General features: G+C 42.6%; 1 protein-coding gene and 1 non-coding gene across 12 annotated transcripts in view; one reads left to right on the top strand and one right to left on the bottom strand.

Annotated features, from left to right (window-relative positions):
• KLF12 (KLF transcription factor 12) overlaps positions 1–25781 on the top strand; it is a 495578-nt gene that overhangs the window by 418510 nt on the left and 51287 nt on the right. The window contains exon 7 of one of the 11 annotated variants that reach the window (XM_047756502.1): positions 2506–4071. The exons of the other annotated variants lie outside the window; for them this stretch is intronic. Within the exon in view, the coding sequence (XP_047612458.1) occupies positions 2506–2626 (121 nt within the window). The 3' untranslated portion in view covers positions 2627–4071. Of the gene's footprint in view, positions 1–2505; positions 4072–25781 lie in introns of those variants that run through there. 11 annotated transcript variants of the gene reach the window in all.
• On the bottom strand, positions 4345–4451 carry LOC125113664 (U6 spliceosomal RNA). The gene has a single exon (XR_007131531.1). It is a non-coding gene; the product is annotated as a U6 spliceosomal RNA (small nuclear RNA).

Genomic DNA, 25781 nt, shown 5'->3' with positions numbered 1-25781 from the left:
AAACCACCCAAGTTCCCAGAAATCCTCCTTTGAAGCACATTTTAAAATGCAGCCTTTAAAACCAAACGCACTTATTGTGAAAAGAGATGGCACATAGAGGAATGTCCCGGGAAATGGATACAGCCTGAGTCTATCAGCTTGGGTTCTGGTATAACGTTATGACTTATACTAAATCCATCTTTCTGCTTCCTTCACCTTGGTATTTCTATTAAATGAAAGAATGATGTCTAACCCAAAGTCTTCAAATTTGGTCCTGGGAAGAGTGCAAAAGGGATATAATATTCATCAGAGTATCACCTTGAAAGAACGTGCTTCATGGGAGTTCCCGATGTGGCCCAGTGGTGATGAACCCAGCTAGCATCCATGAGAATGGAGGCTTGATCCCTGGCCTCGCTCAGTGGGTTAAGGATCTGGCCTTGCCACAAGCTGCATTGTAGGTCACAGGCGTGGCTTGGATCTGACGTTGCTGTAGCTGTGGTGTAGGCTGGCAATGGCAGCTCTGATTCAAACCCTAGCCTGGGAATTTCCATATGCTGCAACTGCAGCCCTGAAAAGAAAAAAAAAAAAAGTGCTGCATAAAACCAAGGTCTCAGCCCACAGTCAAATGTCAGCTCTACAGAAAAGGAATCTTTTTCAACCACCTGGGTAATTTTTTGACACACCCAGCAGTTATTATAACTTCAAATGAGGCTGTAATTGACTTCGACTCTCCTGAGTCCTTCTTAACTATAACAATTTAGAATCCTGAGCAGGTGAGTGTGTGTAGGGAGGACTGTGGTTTGATACCTTAGGTCAGTTGGTGTTATATCCAAACAGAAATGACAGCTTTTTAGGTTACGGATGGAGCCAGTTTCCCTGTTTCTGTGAAGGTCAAATAAACAGAAGGGTAACTCTGTATGTTACCAGGTTTGTGTGACTATTAAATCTCTCCCATCCTGTAATGTATTTGGAATGCCTTCATACTTGGACATATCAGGTGATATTCTTTAAACAGCAACTATTTAAATTACCTGTAGGATTAAATTAATATTCTTATAAAAGACAAATCTCTCCAATTCCATCTATTTTCTCATTCCTCTACTCATTGCCTTTTTTCCTTGGAGGACTGAAAAGAAAAAGCAGTGTGGCTTTCTTTAGAGTTTATCGTTAATAGGTCTGGAGAAAGAAATGAAAACAGCGTTCTGTTTATTCCTTTTCACGTTAGACCTGAATTATTTCGTACAGTTCGAAGAACCCTGTAGCTTAACCGCAAGAATGGACTGATTTCTTAACAGTGCAAGTGGCTTACCGTAATCTTCCCCAAACTTTACACGCTCTTTGAAGTGTTTATTTGAGAAAGTGAAAGAAGGATGGCATTTTATGTTGGAGACGGGAAACAAAGGCCAAAGGCAAAGGTGTTGAGAATGGAAGGGAGTTGCTGCCACCTAGAGGTCTAAATGGGTAAAAGTGTATGGCAAACAGTCAGGAAGTGATCTTAGGAGGAGACCTTGAGGTAGGAGCCTCATAAAACTGAAAGGCCCCCCAGTCCATCCCCTCTCCCCCATGTCCCCTTTGGTAACCATAAATTTGTTGGAATATGGAATGATGGGCCAATGGGGACCTGCTATATAGCACAGAGAACTCGACCCAATATTCCATGATAATCTCTGTGGGAAAAGAATCTGAAAGAGAATGGATGTGTGTACATGTAAAAGTGAAAAACTGAATCACTGTGTAGTACAGCAGAAATTAGCACAATCTTGTACATTAACTATACTTCAATAAAACTTAAAAAAACAAACAAACCAAAAAAAAAACCCCGAAAGGCCACCGGTAGTTGACTCGGTCTCTGCGTCTAAGGGGGACTGGACTCATTTCTACCCCCTTCGACAGGCAGGAATATTATGCTGCCACATTGGGCTGGCGATTCTCTCTTTCCAGGACTTGCCATACTGCCCCCCCCCCCCGGGAGGGGGGGTGGTCTCTATTCGCTTTGTAGTCTGTGTGGCGGTGTCTCCTGGAGCACTAAAGCACAGCCTGTGGGCATGGAAAGGTGAGAAAACAGGAAGAGAATATGTGTGAGTTTACACATCAGCCCTTCTCTCCTGAATGGGAGACTTGCTGGAATGTTGTCAATGACCTTGATGCTGGTTTTCAGGGGGTGGGGGGGGGGGCTTCAAAAAATACCAGAAGATACCAGCCCGACCTTCAGAAAATGAGGCTAGCAATCAGAGTGTTCCTGTGTTTCTTGTTTATTTTCTACCCTCCTGCTTCTCTAGAATGCATTAGCTGAGTCTCTTTGCTGCCTCCCTGCCTCTCAGGTCTTTACTGGCTTTGCCATTGGTGTTCTTTTTCTTAGCTTGCATTTCATTTGAAGTATGGAAATTTAAGTACCGTCTCTGTCCCTGGCAACCCTGATGGCTTTTGAAAATGGCAGCAGTTTTTTGGGGTTTGTGTTTTGGTTTCCCAATAGTGTTGTCTGTTTTTTTAGACGATTGACGTTCACTCATTTGTTCCCTCCTCCAGTGAAATGACGGCGCCTGCAATGATCTGGCCACTTTTCTGCACTCTGGGGACCCTGTGTCGAAGAAGACAAATGGGTCTCGGCTTTCCAAGAGCTTACTTAGCAGGGAATAGAGTAAGATAGATAACTAGCAAATAAATGTCTGGAGGTGATAAGTGCTTTGATGAAACTGTAATTGGAGATGACTGGGAAGCCACCTAAGGGGCTTGGTCAAGAAGGAAAAAAAAAACCAAAAAACAAATAAACAAAAAAAAACCTTGCAAGCAGGGGACACACAAGCTGGGAGATGGATGAAAAGGAGGCTGCGGTGTGAACCTCTTGGGGAAGGTGTCCAGGTGCTAAGGATGGAAAATTCAAAGAACATGAAACAGTGAGGGAGGGGCGGGTGAAACAAGATAAGATCCGAGAGGTTGGCAGGATCAGAAGCCTGCAGTCTGGGTGTAATGGGATCACAGTGGGAGAACGAAATGACCAGACTTATAAATGACTTATATATTTGCAAGGCTCACTCTGGCTAACCTGTGGAGAAAGGATTATAAGTGGGAGGAGGCTGGGGCAGCAGTTGAGGAGAAAGAGGTTGGAAGCTCCAACTAGAGAGAGAGAGAAGTGGATGCAATTGGGGTATATTTTGAAGGTCGTGTCAACAGCATTTGCTTATGGAAGAGAGGAAGAGAAGAATCCAGGATAACACCTAGTCTTTGAGCAGCTGTGGTTGTGCTTGGGAACTTAAGAGAAGAGGGCAGGTCTCTAGACACAAGTGTGGGGGCCGTTGGAATATAAGTGACACTCAACAAGGCTGTAGGTACGTCTGTATTTGATGAGGAGGGACAGGAAGGTTTTTGAGATGAAGAAAATCTGAAGATAAACACTTTTCAAAATATAAGCTGGTGGCTCTAACATACAGTGGTGGAGCCGCAAGTGGCCACAAGTAAATCAGACAGAAACTTTAATGGTATACTTAAACCGTAAGGCCCGCCTGTGTTCTCAGGGTGCAAAGATATGATGGTGAATTTCAGTCACTGTCTTTGTCCCACTTCTGCAAGCTATCAATAGCCTATCATGAAATGATGCCACCTGCCCCAGGATATGGTCCAGCCCATGGCTGCTTGGTGAGATGCCCCAACTCAACTAAGAGAATATATCTTCATACACAGGAGCCTCTTTTCCCCAAATGCCAAGGACCCTGACCTCTTTCTTCCATGAAAAGACCATAGCCCTGGAAAAGAATCTGTTTGTTCGGATCCTCCAAGGCCACTTTTCTTCCTTTTCTCCACTTACACCATCATCCAAGCCAGAAGCATCATGGTACCTTCAACTTTGTCAAAACCAACATCCATTTGGTGGCCATCCAGTCTAGTGTTCCTCCTCCTAAGTACTTCCTGGCAGTGTCAGCTCTTCAGACCATCTCTTGCCTGAGAAACTATCATTTGTTTGCCTGGATGGAAACATCTTTCCACCATATATGTATATGTTTTTAGGGCCACACCCATGGGCTATGGGAGTTCCCAGGCTAGGTATTGAATTGGAGCTGTAGATCCTGGCCTACACCACAGCCATGGCAAGGCTGGATCCGACTCGCATCTACATCCTACACTACAGCTCACAGCAACACCGGATCCTTAACCCACTGAATGAGGCCAGGGATCAAACCCACGTCCTCATGGATACTAGTTGGATTCATTTCAGTCGCGCCACAAGGGGAACTGTTAACCCAAGCTCCTCATGGTCTCTTTGGATTCCGACCCTTGCACCACCGCCGCCCCCGTCCAGTCTTCCCAAAGCCTACAGTGGTGTTTGTAAAATGCAAGTAGGACTGCCTCTCTCTTTTTTTTTTTTTTTTGAAAAATATGGAACGCTTCACGAATTTGCGTGTCATCCTTGCGCAGGGGCCATGCTAATCTTATCTGTATTGTTCCAATTTTAGTATATGTGCTGCCGAAGCGAGCACTGCCTCTCTCTTTACAGCACTGCCATGCCTCTCCATCGTTTCAGTCTTCAAAATCCTTAGTACAGCTTCTGAGACCCTTTGCAAGAGGATACTTTTCCTCTTCTTCCACCTCCTTTCCCTAGGTTTTTCCCATCCTCCATGGACCCTACATTCCAGCCACACTCAACTTACTTTTCCAAAACACCTCGATCACCAAGGAAACAAATTCTGAAAGACTCAGCTTAAGAATTCTCTTCTGTGTGGAGTCTTCCCTACAGTCTCCCACCCCATCAGCCTCTCTTCCTCCCTGATCCGATGCCCCCTATGGGAACCACATCATTGTCCTCGTCACCATGTGTTGTCATCATTTGTTTGCCTGGGTGGAAACATCATCCCACCTTTTCATCCCCTGATGACAAGCCCTCCATGAGGAGAACCATCTTTTCCAGCACGTGGGACAGCAGGCACAGGGCGTATTGATCAATGAGATGAATCATCTCAACCTCCTCACCTGATTGATAGGAAAACCAAGGCCCAGAGAGTTTAAGGAATTTTGTTCAAGGTTGCCCAGCAAGTTTGAAGTAGGATCAGAATGTCTGTCTCCTGACTTTGATGGTTTCCCCTTCACTGTTTCATGGCTGTTTCCTACTCCTTATTCAGGATTTTAAGAAAAAGTGAAATAGTTAGATTCAGAAAGCAACAAGAATTTTGTCAGGGAAGAAGCATCTTTAGACAGTAGTGACATTATACCTACCCCTTTCTCTGCTTGTAATTATTATATGCCACAAAACATTTGAAGGATAAGAGTAGACTACTGACCTGAATTTCAGAGATCCGGGGCCTCTTCTGTCACTCTCTTAATTATCTGATCTGGGACAGGATTGAGTCCCTCGAGTCTGCTCCTGCCTACGTATTTCACAGCAATGATATGAAAATAAATGGAGGAGATTTTGTGGGGACAGATTTCATGCCGTGGAAGCCAAGATGCTACAAAATGCCTCAGTGGTATTTTTTTTTTTTTTGGTCAACTGGTCAATTTAAATTTTTTTTTATTTTATGTTATTGAAGTGTAGTTGATTTACGTAAAATGCATATATGGTTAGGCAGAACTGTCAAGGAACAAAGCAGTTTTATAGCATGATCTCATTTGTATGAAAAAAACTGTTTTTCCCACATATGTATGTGCAGAGACAGAAGCATGAAAGACATATGCTGCTATGTTAAGGTAGGTTATTTTAGAGAGGTTGCCATTGTTGGTCAGTTTTACTTTTGCTTTTATACAATTCTGTACCATTAAATTTTATGCAAAAATCATGGACTACTTCAGTCATGGTTGAAGTACTCTTTTAAAATAAATTGTTGCAATTTGAAAGGAAAAAAAAATTTTTCCTACTGTATTACACAGGGAACTATATTCAATCTCTTGGGATAAAACATGATGGCAGATATAAGAAAAAGAATGTGCATATATATATGTGTGTGTGTGACTGGGTCAGTTTGCTATATAGCAGAAACTGACACATTATAAAGCAACTATACTTGAATCACAGAATTAAAAAAAACATAGGGGAGTATAGTGGACTTACGGAGTTGTGTTAGTTTCGGGTGTACAGCAAAGTAAAGCAGTTGTACATATACATACATCCCCTCCTTGTTTGCTCTTCTTTTCAATGTAACCTCTTTTCTCGGTGCTTTAATAATACATACATTTGAGGAGTTCCCATCATGGCACAGTGAAAACAAATCCAACGAGGAACCCTGATGTTGCGGGTTCGATCCCTGGCCTCTCTCAGTGGGCTAAGGATCTGGCGTTGCCGTGAGCTGTGGTGTACGGCGCAGACGGGTTCGGATCTGATGTGGCTGTGGCTGTGGTGAAGGCTGGCAGGTGTAGCTCCGACTGGACCCCTAGCCTGGGAACCTCCATATGCCTCAGGTGCGGTCCTAAAAAGCAAAAACACAAAACAAAAACAAACCTCATAACAAAAAAACATATATTTGATAACTCCACTTTTCTTTTTGTTTCCACAAACCACCTACTATTACAAAGGATTAGGATTCCAATTCTTACCTCCACCTGACTTTTCCATTTTTGTCCTTCCCTCTGATCCACTTTATTCTGAACTTAATTATCAGGCTTACATTAACACCCTGTCTCTCTCCTTTCTTCCTGCCTAGCAGTTCTTCATGGCTGAGTGAAATGAGCTTGATTAATAAAAGCTTGCCCTTTTATAGTTCCTTGTAATTAGTCCAATACAAAAGGGTTGCCTCCTGGATGGGCTTTGTGTGGGTAATTTTTTTTTTTTTTTTAATTCTTTGTCCTTTGGGCGTGCTGATTCCATGGCTTCTTTGTTTCTCGCATATATTGATGGATTTGAAAAGCAAGCTTCTGGTCTTTATTGCCATGCCTTCAAAGATACAGATACCCACAAACATCACAACTCTGGAAATAGGATTTGGAGTGAGATTTAAAGGCTGGCTTTGTGCCTTAACAAGATTAAGGCGTGGGACATTGTCCGATGAACAGAGAATAAACATCTTATTCTTTCTAATTGATTAGCTAACTCACCAGGTCCTGAATTTTAAATGGCGCTGTGCAAAATATTAAGCCCATGTTGGTGTGGAGACCTAAATCATTTATCTCCCCAAGGGTTGAGAAGCTGGACCTCCCCAGGACCATAGCAGTTGTGGCCCCATGGTCCCAAAGCACACACCAAAAAAGGGCCTCCTGATGGAAATAAGGAGGGATCACTTACTCTATAGGAAACATCCATCAAAGCACATCTAGTGGTATAATTGGCCACACAGGGAGACATGGTCTCGGAAGTACTGAATGTAGATTTCTGTTCTCCAGTAATTTTTTTTAAGGCCTTTAAAACTGACCCGGGCTGAAGAAATATAAAAATAGGAGTTCAAGCAACTCAATGAAAAAAAAAAAAAAATCACAGGCTTTGGGATCAGGAACTGTTACTTCACATCTTGTCTGCTCCCTTTATTGGCTATTGGGCCTTAAGCAAGTAAGTCATCAAACTGCTCACCACTGTTTTTCTTTGGGTGAAAATACAACAAGAATATCTTTTCCCTAGAGCTCAACGGATGAAAATGTAAATGTGTTGATTCAGGTTAAAGGTCTGGCTCAGGCAGGATCACGTGTGTTAGTTCATTTCATCCCGATTACCCATCCCCTCCAAGACAGTCGCCTCAATGCCATTTGTGTCTGACTCTGCCTGCTGTGTGGGTTTTGTGCTGCCTCATGACAAAGGGAACCTCATGTGGAATTAGAAAGGGGCCCTAAGTCAATAATTCGCTCCCAGGTCTGCCTGGTTATATTGCTGGTAAATAATTCATCCTCTGGCGGTGGAAGGTAGGTCTCCAAAGTGATTCTCCACAAACTCCTCATTTTTAACATTTCTCTCCAAAGGGAAACAGTTGAGATCTGATTTCCTCAGGAAATGGACAGTGTACTTGTGTAAGAACCACCTCTCAATGCTACTTTACACCCTTAAGCTTTTTATTTTTTTATGCCGTTTCCTGCACATGGTTCCTTTTATTCCTTAGAACGATTTTGGGAGATGTCTTGAAAGATGTTATTGTCTGTCTTTAAAATGGCGAGAGGCAGAACAGCGTAAGGGGCTAAAGAATATTTATTTTCATATTGCAGTTACCACATATTAACTCCATAACCATAGGCAAATTTTTGAATGTCTCTGTGCCTCAGTTTCCTAATCTATAAAATGGGGCTTGCGATTCATGGTTATGGTGAGGATTGAATGTACTAATACATGGAAAACTCTAAGGACAGTGTTTAGCAGACTCAATCAGTGTTGACTATTATTATTTTAAGGGGATGCAGAACAAGGGTATGTAGGACCATAGCTAATTTATAGCCAACGTTAATTATTGCATGAATGTCTAGAGAGTCATTGACCCTTTGGCAGATGACAAAAATGGAGACCTAGGTTAACTGAATTCCCCGGTATAATAGTCTAAGCTGACCTTGATATTTCCACTACATCCCTCCTGTTCAGTCCACCTACCTTTTAAATGTTCATGTTTGCCAAATTGTCATCTCATTTGCTTCATCTTTCTTAAGCATAACAGGCTTCTCCACAATTTAAGTTCCCATCCTTTCGCCAGTGACAGTTTAGATTGACCACTCCCTCCTCTGGGTCCCCACCACGTGTTCTGTCACACCCATGAGCGTGTGTGTGCCTCTCTCTTTTAGACTCTTAAGTCTCCAAGACCTTATAAAAGGTCTGGCCCATACATAGCAGACACTAGAAATATTTGAGGAAGGAAGAAAATAAGAAGGGATGGGTCATGGCTTTTAACTGAAGTGTTCTAATCCTTCTAGAACCTTCTAGAATATTTTCTGGACTATTCTGGAATATTTTGAGTTTTTCCAAGATTTGCTCAATTGAAACAATCTGCTCACTGGAAGTCTGACATATCTTGCATACCTACTATGTGGCAGGCACTATTCTAATTCTGGGGCCATAAAGGTACCCTCAAGGAACTTCTGTCTCTGGGGGTGAATTCAGACTCTCAAGAATGAGTTAGCAAAGTTATGTTGCTGCTGCATATTGATAGTCGTTTATAAAAATATTATATCACCTCTTTGTCACAGGCAGGGCTTTCTGTGCTTCAACAATTTAATACATTTAGATATTGCATCATGTGTTGGCCCTGGAAGTTATCATTGTTTGAGATAATGGGATTCATGTATAGAAGTTATTTGCATTTTTCATTTAATTTAAAAGTTTTTTAAAAAGTCTGTCTCCATTGCCTTTGTCTCTCTAGTTCCATCATTTTTTTTTGTCTAGCAATGACTATATATACACACACACACACGTATACATATATATACACACACACACATATATATACACACACATATATATTTATATACACACACACATATGTATATATATTTTTAAATGCCTCCAAATAAACATACAAAAGGACATGAGTGAAAATGAAGCCAAGAGTCTCAGCGACAAGCAAAGGGAAAGGATTGCATGAGTCAGGAGACAAAACAGTGACTTTAGCAGCAAGAGGCTGTGAGGGGTGAGGTAGGAGTTGGGGTGGGGCGAAGCATCCTGAGGGAGTTCCAGACCAACCCAGGTCCTTGAGCAGGAGCAGAATGCAGGGATCAGGAGGGCAAGCGAAGGACAAATGGGGCCACAGTTCTACAGACAGTCTGCATTAGGATGCTGGGGACTATTTTGTGGATTTGTTAGAAGCAGACAGATGCCCAAATGAATGTATACACACTCCTAATTGTTGGTAATGTGGTATTTTTTTTTTTTGTTTGTTTGTTTTCCTTTTCTAGGGCTGCTTCCCACAGCATATGGAGGTTCCCAGGCTAAAGGTCTAATCGTCTGATCGGTGCCGTAGACCCCGGCCTACGCCAGAGCCACAGCAACACGGGATCTGAGCCGCGTCTGCGACCTACACCACAGCTCATGGCGACGCCGGATCCTTAACCCACGGAGCAAGGCCAAGGATCAAACCCGTAACCTCATGGTTCCTAGTCGGATTCGTTTACCACTGCGCCACTACGGGAACTCTGGTAAATGCAGTATTTTTGCTTGTGGGTGTTATCTGTAGATACTTACCAGCCTGATGGCACTCTACTGTATTGACATTGGAGTGTCATGAGAAAGCTCATCTCTCCCTGGGCTCAGAGACCCATTTTGAAGGCATCGTCAGACATTCGTCATAGACTTTGGCCTGGTGCAGACAGCCTGTATTAACCCATGTAGTAGGACATTACCATCCTTGAAATGTAAAAATGATACATCATTTCTCTCAGGACCACTGATGTCCCTGCTCTGTTACTGATTCGGTCGTGTGGTGACATGCCCTTGACTTGCGTGCTTTCAGACTGTTGAGCACCTTGAAAATAGCGTTAACGGAACGCAGAATCATTGCTGTTATTGCCTGGAGTCTGAAACAGGGTTTGCTTTTACGAGTTGGTGCTTATCAGTAGACAAGGAGGCCTCTGATTCTGGGGATTATAGATGTGAAGCCCAATAACCAGTATTGACAAAGGAGCAGTTCCTTTTCTTTTTGCACTTGGTCCTTTGACTTAGTACATGAAATAGAGTAATTCTTACATGTGAGACTTTCACAAACTAGAGAACTGGTTGTTGTCACAATCTGGCCATAACATGGCCTTTGTTAGTGACACATTGGGGATAATAATCATTACGGTTAATATGCATGACTGGGGACTTGGAGAACAGACTTGTGGTTGCCAAGGGGGAGGGGGAGGGAGAGGGATGTACTGGAAATCTGGGGTTTATAGATGCGGACTATTTTGCCTTTGGACTGGGTAAGCAATGAGATCCTGCTGTTTAGCACTGGAAACTGTATCTCATCACTTGTGATGGAGCATGATGGAGGATAATGTGAGAAAAAGAATGTATATATGTATGTGTGACTGGGTCACTTTGCTGTAAAGCACAAAATTGACAGAACACTGTAAACCACCTATAATAGAAAAAATTAAAATCATTATAAAAAAGATGCATGATTAGGATTAGATTGGTTCAAGTACATCCTTCAGTCCTTCTTCCGTTTGATTTACGTGTCACATGACTTAGTCACTGGAGGAGAAAAACCAGAGCCTGCCACAGGCCCCCTCTTTCACACCTTCATGGTTGACTGATTGATTGATTGATTATGCATCCTCAATAATTTTTTTATTTTTTGTTTTCTATTTTTTTCAAATTTAAAGTATATTTGATTTACAGTGTTGTCAATTTCTGCTGTACAGAAAAGTGACCCAGTCATGCTTATATAGACATTGTTTTTCATCATGTTCTATCCCAAGAGATTGGATATAGTTCTCTGTGCTACACAGTAGGACCTCATTGCTTATCCATTCCAAATGTAATTGTTTGCATCTGCTAACCCCAAACTCCCAGTCCATCCCATCCCCACTCCCCACCTTGGCAAGCATATGTCTGTGAGACTGTTTCTGTTCTGTAGATATGGTCATTGACTTAAATCACAGCAAGGCAAGAGCAGTGCCCCCATCTCCTATGTGAAACACGTCCTTCCAGTGAATGCGCATTTGCAGGATGCATGCTCTCATGTCCCCAGGGGCTCAGGAGCACATGTTCAAAAATAACTCCACGCTGCAGATGATTTATGGTAATGAGCCCTATTTTAAAAATGAAGACAAATGCAGAAACTGCAACGTCTCATAACTACTCAATGAGTCAAATGTTTATTCTAATTGAAAAATAATAGCTGTCATTTTAAGCACGCCTAGAAGTGACTGATTCTGTTCGCAGGCCTTGGTCCGAAGGATGTGGCTGGCTAAAGCTAGAAGGCTCTGTGCCTCTAGGTGTAGCTGTCATCTCAGGATTTAACACCAGGATGTAGAAACATCAGCATTCTTTCTTTAAATCAATTAGTTATTTTTTATTGTCGTTGATTTAAAATGTGTTCAATTCTGCTGTACAGCAAAGTGATTTAGTTCTACGTGTATATGTTCTTGTTCATGGTCTTTTCCATTATGGTTTATCACAGGAGACTGAATGTTCCCTGTGCTATGCAGTAGGACCTGGCTGTTTAATTCATCCTGTATGTAGTCATTTGCATCTGCTAATCCCAAACTCCCCATCTTTCCCTTTCCCACTTAGCGCCCCCACACACACACCTTGGCAACCACAAGTCTTTTCTATGTCTGTGACTCTGTTTGTATTTTGTAAGTAAGTTCATTAGTATCAGTATCATAGTTTATCTTTTTTTAGAACCACACCTGCAGCACATGGAGGTTCCCAGGCTAGGGGTCGAATCAGAGCTATGGCTGCCAGCCTACACCACAGCCACAGCAACGCCAGATCAGAGTCACGTCTGCTACCCATGCCACAGCTTGCGGCAATGCTGGATCCTTAACCCACTGAGCCAGGCCAGGGATCGAACCCACATCCTCATGAGTACTAGTCAGGCTCATTACCGCTGAGCCACAACAGGAACTCCTGGTGCCATATTTTAGATTCCACATATAAGTGATATCATATGGTATTTGTTTTTCTCTGACTTACTTCATTTAGTATGATAATCTCTAGATCCATCCATATTGCTGCAGATAGCATTGTTTCGTTCTTTTTAGGGCTGAGTAGTATTCCATTGTATCACATCTTCTTTGTCCATTCTTCAATGGATAGACAGTTACTTTGCTTCCATATCTTGGCTATTGTAAATAGTGCTGCAATGAACATGGGGTGCATGTATCTTCTCTTTTTTTTCTTTTATTCTTTTCTTTTTTGGGGGGGCTCTTTTTGCCTTTTTGCCTTTTCTAAGGCCACTCCCAAGGAATATGGAGGTTCCCAGGCTAGGGGTCTAATAGGAGCTGTAGCCGCCAACCTACACCAGAGCCACAGCAATGCAGGATCCGAGCCGCGCCTGCGACCTACACCACAGCTCATGGCAACGCCAGATCCTTAACCCACTGAGTGAGGCCAGGGATCGAACCCGCAACCTCATGGTTCCTAGTCAGATTCATTAACCACTGAGCCGTGATGTAGTGTTTTCTGGATAGATTCCCAGGAGTGGGATATGAGCATTCTTTATTTCTGAAACACTAGCCTTCATTGAAGGTAAACCCCAAACAACTACACTGACGACATAGAGGGACACACTCATTCACATACACGTGTATATCTACACCTATATCAGTTGTATCCTGTCATTTCCTTTCTTAATGTCCTGGTACATTTTGTATATGATGCACCTCAGGCCTGCGCTGCTTTGCTTTCCTTTCTTGTATTGCTCTTCTCTGCCTCCATACCTGCTCCTACAGCCCTGGGACACAAGAGCAGTTCCTCTTGTGCTTCCCGCTCTGGTGTGGCTCCCATTGCAGCCACCACGCCTCCCCAGTCCCAGACCAGCTCTGGCTCCTGTAGCTGCTCCAGGCTCCAAGCCGTTCACCCCGGAGACTCCTGTCAGCTGGTCTCCACCCCATCACTGACTTGCTAAAAAGGGTTCTATAAAGGAGTTCCCATCATGGAAGCGAATCCGACTAGGAAGCATGAGGTTGTGGGTTCGATCCCTGGCCTCACTCAGTGGGTTAAGGATGCAGCGTTGCCGTGAGCTGTGGTGTAGCTTACAGACGCAGTTCGGATCTGCCATTGTTGTGGCTGTGGCGTGTGCCGGTGGCTACAGCTCCGATTCAACCCCTAGCCTGGGAACCTCCATATGCCTCAGGTATGGCCCTAAAATGACAAAAAAAAAGGGGGGGGGGGGTTTATAAAGACCCATCTTGCAAAAGCTCCCTACTGGAAGGGGCCTGGATTCATCCTTTTACATCTTGTTCCATCCATTCTGTCTGGTGGGAGGGGGGCGTCCCTGTTGCCCACCACTTAAAAAAAATCAATATTCATAAATGATAGAAAGGAAAGGTGCCTTTCAGCAGAATGCTGGCAGTCTGGAGAGATGGTGGGCTCAGTGTCCCCCCAAAATGACCTCCTAGGATTCTGCTGAGCCGAAAAGTTTTAAAGGAAAGGAGAGAAGTCATCTCAGTTGTTCATTGAGGTGGGGGGTCAGAATCCTTGCCATCTCCCACTGCAAGCTCATCAAGTCCTCTTGATCATCCTCTAGACGTTATCTTGTTCACACAGTTTGGTCCCACAGTTTGTTCAGGAGACCGCCTGAAGGAGAAGCTGGAAGTTCCCTTGTGGCAGAGCCAGTGTTGTCCCTGCCGCAGCTGGGGTCACTGATGGGGTTGGGAATGTTCTGTGGGTGTGGCAAAAAAAAAAAAAATACTAAAATCAGCCTGTTTTTTTTAAAAATATATTTATAGCCTTGGCTTTTTACTCCTACATTTTTACCCACGCTTCCAGATTTGAAAGGTGTGTTTGGGCTGGAGATGAGTGAAGAGTGGGGGTGCCTGGTTTAAAAATTAGTTACAAGAGTTCCCATTGTGGCGCAGTGGAAACGAATCCGACTAGGAACCATGAGGTTGCGGGTTCGATTCCTGGCCTCGTTCAGTGGGTTAAGGACCTGGTGTTGCTGTGAGCTGTGGTATAGGTCACAGACGCGGCTTGGATCTGATGTGGCTGTGGCGGTGGCGTAGATCAGCAGCTGTAGCCTGGGAACCTCCATATGCCATGGATGTGGCCCTAAAAAAAAAAAAGAAAAAGAGTTAGTTACAGTATAGCTTTGCTAAAGTGACAAGAAAAGGGGCTTCCTGTGGAGGGTGGTTTCCTGCAGAGAGTTACAAACTCATAACCAGTCTTTGGGATGTTAGCATTAAGAATCGTGGAACCCATTTTGTCAGTGGTGAAATTAAGGGTCTGAAATAGAGATTTCGGTGATTCCTTCTTGGTAACAAAGCCACTGAGGACCAGAGCCGGCACCCTGACTTCTTCTCAGCCTAGATTTAGCACTGGCCAGAGTCAACTTGGATTCTTATTTTTGGAGGGAGGATTTCAAAGCAGACACACCAGCCCTGTTTGATTTCCATACAAAGATGCTACAGATCTTCGCATTTGGTTTTATTTGAAGTATGAAAAAATATTTGTAGTAAGAGGCAAGAAGTGTCTCCAGATAAACGCGAGAGGTCACTGAGATTCTTAAAATTGCTTTTTGAAGCCTTTTTAAAGGTATAGACTAGTTTTCTTTCCGGAATCCTGGCTCAAGGAACAAGGAAATTATACGAACTTGGAATGTACTTTATAGTCATGCGATTTTTTTTCTCCTTTTCTGGGACACCACTGCTTTCTTGGAAACCACCACTGTAGTTTTTCTCCTTAACACAGCGAGACTTTAAAACTAAGCTGATTATTCTGAAATTGTTGGTGGTTCTGAAGCAGACTGTTACCAAAACGATTTTGAAGATGTACTTTTTTTAATTGTTATTGAAGTATAGTTAATTTACAATGTTATGCCGATTTCTTCCATACAACAAAGTGATCCAGGCATATATTCCTTTTCTTACATTCTCTTCCATCATGGTCTATCCCAAGAGATTGGATAAAGTTCCCTGTGCTCTACAGTAGGACCCCATTGCTTATCCATTCTAAATAGTTTGCATCTGCGAACCCCAAACTCCCAGCCCATCCCACTCCCTCCCCCCTTGGCAGCCTCAAGTCTGTTCTCTATGTTAAGATGTACTTCTTGGATCAGCTTTTCCTAAATATGAATAAATGCACACAGGTCTGTGCATGTAACACCATACATGATATCTCTCTTGCCACAGTTTTTTTAGAAGCCCTTTCAAAAGAAGTTTCCAAGTAACTTTAGTGTGGTAAGAAAATGTTTCTTCTAGTACTTCACCCCCCCCCCCCCGCCTTAATTTCTAAATACATTCAACATGTTAAATAATCATATAATAAGTCTTTAGGCAAAGCTCTATTCTCTGGACCTTTCTGGATCTTAAAACAGACATCTATTTTAAGGAACCTGGTGCTGATCAGACAACAGAATTTAAGACTCTGCATAAGAGGAGTTGATCCCGAAGGAAGTCAGGTCAGACGCCTTCTGTCTACATTCTGTAAGACTGAGTAGCACCTGGCTCATGCATGTACTGCGGTAACATAGAGGAATATGCCTCTTCCACATGTGCTTGTATTCTCAGCTCAGGTTCTGGAAATGGAGAGCAGCCAGAGCTGAAGGAAGAACCATCTACTAGGAAATAAGGCTGATGCCCTCAGCCCATCTGAACAGTAACAGGCTACTTCCTGCTTCCTTCTTGCTATTTTTCTTGGTGAGTGGAGAAGCTGATGGAAAGATGTGGGAATTTCTTATGCAAGAGCATGAAAGACCAGAGGAGCTTGGGGACTCAAGGCTAACTTTGTTCTTTTTGTTCCGGAGAACATGACTCAACTCGGCTTTCCCTGACCTACTCAGAAGGTGATGGAGAAGAACCAAGGAACAGTCCCTCCTAGAGCAGAGGGAGCCTGAGCCATTTCAGTCCCTCGCAGGGAGAGCTGCCTGTTGTCTCTACAGGATGAACTGTGTTCTTACAGGAAGTAGCAGATTATAATGATGAGCTCTGGAGTTGCCACTGCGGCTCAGCAGTAACAAACCTGACTAATTTGCTAGGACTCAGGTTCGATCCCTGGCCCCACTCAGTGGGTTAAGGTTCCGGCATGGCTGTGTGGGTGGCAGATGCAGCTCGGAATCCTGCATTGCTGTGGCTGTGGTGTAGGCCAGTAGCCGTAGCTCCCATTCGACCCGTGGCCTGGAAACTTCCCATATGCTGTGGGTGCAGCCCTAAAAAAACAAACAAGCAAAAATGCCCAGCTCTCATTTGAAAGCATATGTGCTGCCGTTTCATATTCTCAGAGCTAAGAGGGTTGATGTTGCTCACATCCTACCGTTTGACTTCTTTAAGGGCTATTTAATCTGCTTAAGCTTTATTTTACTCATCTGTAAAATGGGAGTGAAAAGACTGTCATCTTAAAGTCTTGGGAGTAATACATAAAATGCTATGTGTAAAAAGATTTAACAGAGCATCTGGGAAACATTAATTTGCTCTGTAAATGTTAGCTATTGTGAGCTATGGTGATTCGAATAGGCAAAAGTTCAGCAGAAAGAAAATTCCTGTTTGTGTTGCTCTAAGTAGAGACTAAAGTCCCCTCTATCTTTTGAGCTCAGGGTTGCCTGGACAAAAGCTGGCATGTAATTCAGCGATTTGGTTCCATTCTTGAAATTTTCTGCTTTCCCAAGGGAAAAAATTGTGCTCGTTCCACCGATACCTTAAATATTCAGGAATCTTCTCTGAGTCTAATGACTGTGGCGAGAATCTGAAATAATAAGCACTGCCCTTTGCTTCTGTCCCCCCCCCCTTTTTTTTTTTGCTTCGCTTATATCTCTAAATACCCAGCATTTTATGAAATTGACCCTGTTGGCTCTGCTGAAAAGCCACAAAACGAGAAAACCATTGGCAAGTTGGACTTGAAATTCACCATGTCAGTAGGCTTTCCAGCCTTTTTTCAGAGGTCAGCATGCGTCTGTGGCTGCGGGGATGTGAAAGCTCCTGTGCTTTGGTGGCCTGTGACAGCAGGGAATTGTCACCACCTCACTCACTGCTAAACCCTGAGAGCTCAGAGCTGTGCTCCCGCTTAGTAGGTGTTCAGGAAATGTTTGGGAAATACTAAATAAGTAACATCTCACAATGACGTCTTGAGATTTTTTCCCAAAGCAACTAAACCTTATTTTTTACGACTTTAAAGCTAAACTTCATGTGGAATATTTAGAGAGAGAAGAGTGATAATTTGTTAGGATAAACTTATTCCCTATAAATGTAGAGTTCTTTTTTTAAATTGGCATGTAGTTGGTTTACAATGTTGTATTGGTTCCTAGTGTACAGCAAGGCGATTCATTTATGTGTATATATGTGTGTGTGTATTCTTTTTCATATCATTTTCCTTTATTATAAGATGTTGAATATAATTCCCTGTGTTATATACACAGTAGGAGTTTATTTTATATATAGTAGTTTATATTTGCTAATGTCACACTCTTTCTTGGTAACCGTAAGTTTGTTTTCTATGTCTCTGAGCCTATTTCCTGTTTTGTAAATAAGTTCATTTTTATCATATTTTAGATGCCACCTATAAGCGATATCATGACTTACTTTACTTAGTATGAGAATCTCTAATTCCATCCATGTTGCTGCAAATGGCATTAATTTTGTTCTTTTTTATGGCTGAGTAGTATTCTATTTTATATACATACCACATCTTCCTTATCCATTCCTCTATCAATGAACATTTAGGTTGCTTCCATATCTTGGCTGTTGTAAAAATGCTGCTGTGAAATACATGCATCTTTTCGATTATGGTTTTTTCTGTGGATATATACCCAGGAGTGGGATTGCTGGATCATATGGTATCTCTATTTTAAGTTTTTTAAGGAACCGCCATCCTGTTTTCCATAGTGGCTGCACCAATTTGCATTCCCACATAGCATAGGAGGGTTCTCTTTTCTCAACACCCTCTCCGGCATTTGTTATTTGCAGCTTTTTAATGACGGCCGTTCTGACTGGTATGAGTTAATAACTCATTTGAGTTTTAATCTGTATTTCTCTAATAATTAGCAATGTTGAGCATCTTTTCATGTGCCTAGTGGCCATCTGTATGTTTTCTTTGTAAAAATGTCTAATTTATTGCTTCAAAGTCAACCACTGAGAGCAGGGGAGCTGTTGAATTTTATAATTGGAGGGTCAGAAGTAAGAATTTTTGTTTTACCATATTAGCCTTATATACTTGAAATGAAAATAACTCAAAATAGTGACCCTGAAGCTCTGCAGGGTCCATGGTACCCGGTTTAAGACGAGCTTTCATGGAGTTTAGAGCAAATGTGTTGTTGGCCTAAGGATATAAAATCTGTGATCTAGGGGACTGTAATAGAAGCCTTTGCTGTTCTTCTTTGTAAATCTGAAGGCAAGATTCTTATCCTACAAGGAAACCAAAATTTAAGGCTTGGAAACCACAGCTCTATCTGACCAACCCATAGCTTTTGTGTATCTTGGGAGCATTGTTGATACAACCCAGTCCTGACAGGCTCCCTTGTATATGGGAGGCATTGTGTGGCCACAGCAGAGCACCACTGAGCTTTTGTCACTCTCCTTCTGTGCTCATCTCTTGGGCTTTGGTTTTTCTCTCCTATAAGGTGCAAGAAGAGTTCTCCTGTGGCTTACCAAGTTATGGATCTGGCATTGTTACTGCAGCGGTTCAGGTCACTGCTGTGGCGTGGGTTTGATCCCTGGCCTAGGACCTTCCACCTGCCACAAACACAGCCAAAAAAAAAAAAAAAAAAGATGCAGGAAGTTTCTGTTCCATGGAATCATTGGAATCATTGTCAGGATGAATTGGACTATAAATATGAATGAAATATTTTTAGAGGAAGCTTAGCTTCTCAGTGGAAAGAAGATGCTTTAGGAATGGACAGAGTTATTATAAACTTTTTAAAAGTGGGGTATGTCAAAGAGTGGGTAGCACTTTGAGGAGACTGTGTCCCATTTTGCACCTGATGTGTTTGCCTTTGTTCGTGGAATTTTTAGGCCTATCTTATGGATGCATAAATTGCATTAGCAGTGGGAGGGCCTTTTCCTACATGAATTGTACTGTCTGTCAGAGCAGATGGCTCTGCTCTTTCTCTTCATTTTTCTAAAAGTCTACTGCCGCATGGGTCGGCTCACTCTTAGACAAATGCCAGAGCACAAAATGCTTTTCCCTCGGGACATGTAGAGGGCTTACCAAGAACGCTTTCCCTGATTTCTGCTTCTTGAGATAAACGAACATTTGGGGAGTTCCTGTTGTGGCGCAGTGGGTTACAAACCCGAGTAGTATCCATGAGGACACGGGTTTGATTCCTGGCCTCACTCAGGGGTCAGGGATCTGGCATTATCGTGAGATGTGGTGTAGATTGCAGACACAGCTTAGTTCTGGTGTTGCTGTGGCTGTGGTGTAGGTCACAGACGTGACTTCGATCCCATGTTGCTGTGGCTGTGGTGTAGGCCAGCAGCTGGAACTCCAATTCGACCCATAGTCTGGGAACTTCTATATGCCACAAGTGTGTTCCTAAAAAGAAAAGAAAAAGAAAAAAAGAACATTTGACAAAGAATGTCTTAACTAGTTGCTTTGAAGCGATAAATCAAGAATTGAACTCATTTAATCAAACTAAAGGGATGCATGATGTGGCTACTTCTAAATCATGTTCTATGATGAAAAGCAAATTTACCCTCCAACTTTCCAATGTGATTTAGTCTCCTCGCCTGTTGACTCTTACTGGAAATTACTTGGAGAATCTGCAAACAAGTCACAGGTTCTTGGTCACATGGTCCAGAAAACTGAATAATTCTTTTATAAGTGCTATGCCCTGGCAGCCCACTGGAGCTGGACAAATAAGCAGCTTGAGTGTATATTCCTGTGCATCTTAGCAATTTTCAATTATCACACCTCAGAAGCTAAAATGTTAGAAAGAATTCTTATTTGGATTTGAAAATTAGTCAGCTTGTTTAAAAAATGCAATCATCCAAGGATGTGCTCACCTCAGATACATTGACAAATGTTTTTTATCATTATCAAAACTGCCTTAGTATGCTTTCTGATTATTTATCTTTATATCTATGTAAATGTGAGAATGATTCAGAAATTATTCATAATCCACACTGATGCAAAAGAGTCTGGAGAATATCAGATAACGATAATAAAAAGAGGCATAAATCATGTTCCTTCCCTACCTTTGCCCCTGAGCACTTTGAACTTTTTTTTTTTTTTTGTCTTTTTGCTGTTTCTTGGGCCGCTCCCAAGGCATATGGAGGTTCCCAGGCTAGAGGTCTAATCGGAGCTGTAGCCACCGGCCTACACCACAGCCACAATAGCAACTCAGGTTCCACGTCTGTGACCTACGCCACAGCTTACAGCAACACCGGATCCTTAACCCACTGAGCAAGGCCAGGGATCGAACCTGCAACCTCCCATGGTTCCTAGTCAGTAACTAGGAACTCCACTTTGAACTTTTTTAGCGATATAAAACTCCTTATATTTTTTATTGACTTTATGCCTTCACTTCCACATTCTATATGAGCTATATAACATGCATTTTATTTTTTGTGGGTTTGTTTTTTGTTTTTTGGTTTTGTCTTTTTAGGGCTGTACCCACGGTATATGGAAGTTCCCAGGCTAGGGGTTGAATCAGAGCTGCAGCTGCTGGCCTACACCACAGCCACAGCAACCCCAGATCCAAGCCGCGTCTGTAACCTACACCACAGCTCATGGCAACACCAGCTCCTTAACCCACTAAGCAAGGGCAGGGATCGAACCTGAATCCAGCTGGATACTAGTTGGATTTGTAACCCACTGTGCCACAATGGAAACGCCATTTTATTTTTTAATTGAGATATAATTGACATATGTGTGGGCTTGACACATTTGCATATGGAAATATGATTACCACCTTAGGGCTAACACCCCATCACATCCCATAATTACCTTTTTCTTTTTTGTGGCGAGAACAGTGAAGATCTAGTCTCTTAGCAGCTTTGAAGTTTATCATACAGTATTGGGAACTATATGGACATGCATTTTTCCAAGTGAATTTTGTTTGAGCACTTGTGCAGTTTTCTTTGAGGTAGACAATAATACTTAATACATTCCCAGCCCAAAAGTGGGGACCCAGTGTGGTAGGATTTATCGTGGCTCACCCAGTAGCAGGTCCCGTCATAAGTGCTTTACATGTATTAATTTATTTACTTCTTACAACAACCCTGTAAGATGAATATGCTTATTAGTCCCATTTTATAGAAAAGAAACTGAAGCATTGAGGACTTAAGTTATGTGTCCAGAGCTGTACGGTTAGACGATTAAGTCCAAGTGATCTGGCTGCAAACAGCCCCAAGTATTTAACTACAAATGCCCTCCCATGATAGTGGCCAAGAGACCAGAGTTAAGAAATCGTCACCATCATAAATGGAAGCTGCATGAAAATCATCGTGGCTTTGTTTATCCCAATCTTTGTCTTTTACACGTTTCAACCATGCAGCCCTCGGGGTGCTCTCACGTCCTTGCTAAATCCCTCAGCACTCACCCATTCTGTCTGAATCACTCCATCGTGGTTCACATTTGGTCTTTGTATTACCTCGTTGTTTCATAAACATCACACACATTGACTTACCCCTATTTTAAGTTGTGAAGATCAGAGACAATGTCTTTTACAACTTGCCTGTTTCCCACAAAAAAAAAAGACATGGAAAAAAATAGGTATGGAGCAAGCACTTTAAAATGTGCACTGAATGAAGTGAATTTAAGAAAGTTAATGTTATTAAGCTGTTTCTGGAGTTCCCATTGTGGCTCAGTGAAAACAAATCTTGACTGCTATCCATGAGGACTGCAGGTTCAATCCCTGGCTTCTCTCAGTGGGTTAAGGATCTGGCATTGCCGTGGGCTGTGGCATAGGTCTCAGACACAGCTCAGATCTGGCATTGCTGGGGCTATGGGCATAGGCTGGTAGCTGCAGCTCCGATTCGACCCCTAGCCTGGAACCTCCATGTGCCTTGGGTGTGACCCTTAAAAGACAAAATATAAAACTAATAATAATGAAAAAATAAGCTGTTTCTTACATCTGCCAAAATGTAACCTACAGATATGTTGGTCTCATTGGTTTCCAGTCACATATTAATGCATTGGCCCAGTTAGGTCATTTTCTGAGAGACTCACACAGAAATTTCTCCAAAGAAGATGCTGAATTAGTTCTCACTGATAATGTGCATATTGTTTAACTAATCTTGCTGCAAAAAAAAAAAAAAGTTTTCAGATAAAGCTAAACGAGGCAGTTTCAGACATTTCCACAATTGCATAATGTTCGTGCAGCACATTAGAAAATGTCAAAGCCTTGCAATTCTACATTAAGGTATATTTTTATTACTCAATAAACAAGGAAAATTAAGCTGGTAATTACTATGAACTTTGTATCTGATTCACAGATGTTTTCTGATGACTCATACTTAATCCGGCAATGTCAATGCCAGTAATACATTGAATGTTTAATCAGTTTATAGGCGTATCAACTTTTTGAAGGGGCTCAGAAATTGCCCTCAGGTACTTAGAGAGGAGACAAAAGAGAAAGAAATTCATTGCATTGTTTGGGTAAGAAATCTTAGAAGTCGATGCTATGTAATCCTTTTTGTTAGAGCATCAATTTAATTTTAGAAGTTAGTATCAAATGAAGACAACTAAAATATCCCACAAGAAAATGTTTCATTTGTTGCTGTCCAATTTTTTAAAGAAATGAAAGCCAGAAACTCTAAATGTCAGATGTTGGAGCATAGTTATCAGTATATCATTTTTTCCCAGGAAGCCCTTCTGTGTTGGATACTTTCTGCATAATAAGCACCAACACTTCATTTTCTGCTTTATCTTCTCTTTGAATGAACCTGAACTTGCACCAATGATGTCAAACATGTCTGAACAGTGGATCAACATACCCCGTTAATCCTCTGTGGCCACAACCCATCTGATAATCAGCCATAATACGCAGCACGTGGAGATTTGCATCTTACCTATAACATAAGTACCATAAATGCTTAGTGATACGTAAAGTTTCTGCTTGACAATATGATCTTTCATTTAGAGGCACTTACATCACCTGGTACTTCGTAAACCTGTGGAAACTATGGGATAATTGGAGAAACCTTCAAATGGTGAATTTTCTAGTGTATGACTCATTTGACTGACTCTTGGAGTCAGACAGTCTGAAAGTACTATAGCATATATTGGCAGCTGGAAGAATCAAATATTTATTATATTGATAATTAATTCTCCGAGTTAGGAGCAGTAGATGGTAATTCACAGAAACTCTGGGCTTTCTGGAGACATTATCCTTAATTAATGTCACCAGACCGTGAAACAGTTCTTAAAGTACACATCCTTTCTTCCTATAAATGAGTTACATTTTGTCGGTGTTGATGGCTGGCAGGTAGATCCTTTTTCTTTTTTTTTTGTCTTTTGTTTTTTGTCTTAGGTCTGTACCCATGGCATATGGAGGTTCCCAGGCTAGGGGCTGAATCAGAGGTGTAGCCGCCAGTCTACACCACAGCCACAGCAACACGGAATCCGAGCCGTGTCTATGACCTACACCGCAGCTCGTGGCAACACCAGATCCCTAACCCACTGAGTGAGGCCAGGGATCGAACCTATGTCCTCATGGATACTAGTCAGGTTTGTTAACCTCTGAGCCACAACAAGAACTCCCTGGTAGGTAGATCCTTGATTGGAGGAGGCAGAGGGTATGTCAGGGGCACAACTAAGGAATTTCAATTAGCAGGGGCTAAGTAGGCTAGCAGGATGGTAGACTTGTCCTAATGCATGCATGCTTTCAGGCATGTGTAATGTCCAGCATAGGGCTGGGAAGGGAGGAGGTCAGAGTTTTAAGGCCCACCTAAGTAGCATCACCAGTGGTTGCTGAGATGTGGCGTAAAACCTCAATGGGAGGAGGCCCTAAAACCTCAGGGCATGCAGAACAAAGACAGGTAATTTGTCTCAGCATTCAGAATCTTCACCAAGACTGCCTGTGCATCCTTATCTCTTACTATGCATCCTAGTCTCTCCCTTAGCCTCAGTTTTCCCATCTGTTTAATGGGGATAGTTGTGTTAATCTCATGGGGTTGTTCTAAACATTAAACAGATAATCCATACATAGCACAGTGCCTGGCATCATGGATTAAGTGCTCAATAAAACAGCTAGAACTCTTCCTTCTCTTCTGCTCCTCTAGAAGAGAACGCTGAATTTCTGCTTGACCACTTCACCCAGTTTTTGATCAAATACCCCTCATTCCTTTTCTTTTTTTTAATGTCTTTTTAGGGCCATACCTACTGCATGTGAAAGTTCCCAGGCTAGGGGTCGAATCGAAGCTGCAGCTGGCAGCCTACACCACAGCAATGTGGGATCTGAGCATGTCTGAGACCTAGACTACAGCTCATGGCAACGCTGGATGCTTAACCCACTGAGCAAGGCCAGGGATCAAACCCCCATCCTCATGGGTACTAGTTGGGCTCGTTACTGCTGAGCCGCAATGGGAGACACGACGGGAACTCCTCCTTATTCCATTTTATCCCTGGGCCAGTGCTCAGGTCATTCTCCCATGTGTGGGTCTCTTCACCTCACCCTGTGCCTCTTTTATCTAATTCCCTCTCAAAGTCAGCGTCCTGCTCACATCTCCCTTTCTGCAGGACAGTGTCCTAACACCACAGCCCCCAAGGTCAGCACCCTCCTCTGAATTCCTCTAATGACCACCAAAGTCGTTGGAACACCGATTCGTTGCCCCTTCTGTTGTCAGGAGTCTTTTAAATTATGCCTAGATATATGCCTTGTCCTTACTAGTCACTAAACAGTTTGTGCCTTAAAGTAGAGATTGTGGGAAAGTTCCTGTTGTGGCTCAGTGGTTAAGGAACCCAACTAGGATCCATGAGGACTCGGGCTCAATCCCTGGCCTGGATTAGTGGGTTAAGGATTCAGCATTGCCGTGAGCTGTGGTGTAGGTTGCAGATGCAGCTCGGATCCCACATTGCTGTGGCTGTAGCCTAGGTTGGCAGCTGTAGCTCTAATTCGACCCCTAGCCTGAGAACCTCCGTATGTGGTGGGTGTATCCCTAAAAAGACAAAAAAGTAAAATAAAAACAAAAAGAAAAGTTGATTTTGTGGGGTACAGTGCTCTGGAGGCCCCAAAGCACTGAGTAGGAAGTCCTGCAGAATGGCATGGTAGAATAAGCAATAAGCAATAATCTTTGGAGCCACTCGGCACCTGGTTGGGATTCCTGGCCTGCCACTTACTTGCTGTGTGACCTTGGGCAGTTTACTTTTGCTGCATCTTAATTTTCTTATCTGTAAAAAT

Source organism: Phacochoerus africanus, chromosome 13, assembly GCF_016906955.1.
Source record: "Phacochoerus africanus isolate WHEZ1 chromosome 13, ROS_Pafr_v1, whole genome shotgun sequence".
Classification (NCBI taxonomy): domain Eukaryota; kingdom Metazoa; phylum Chordata; class Mammalia; order Artiodactyla; family Suidae; genus Phacochoerus; species Phacochoerus africanus.
The sequence above is the reverse complement of the archived record's forward strand: the minus strand, read 5'-3'. Positions and strand labels throughout refer to the sequence as shown.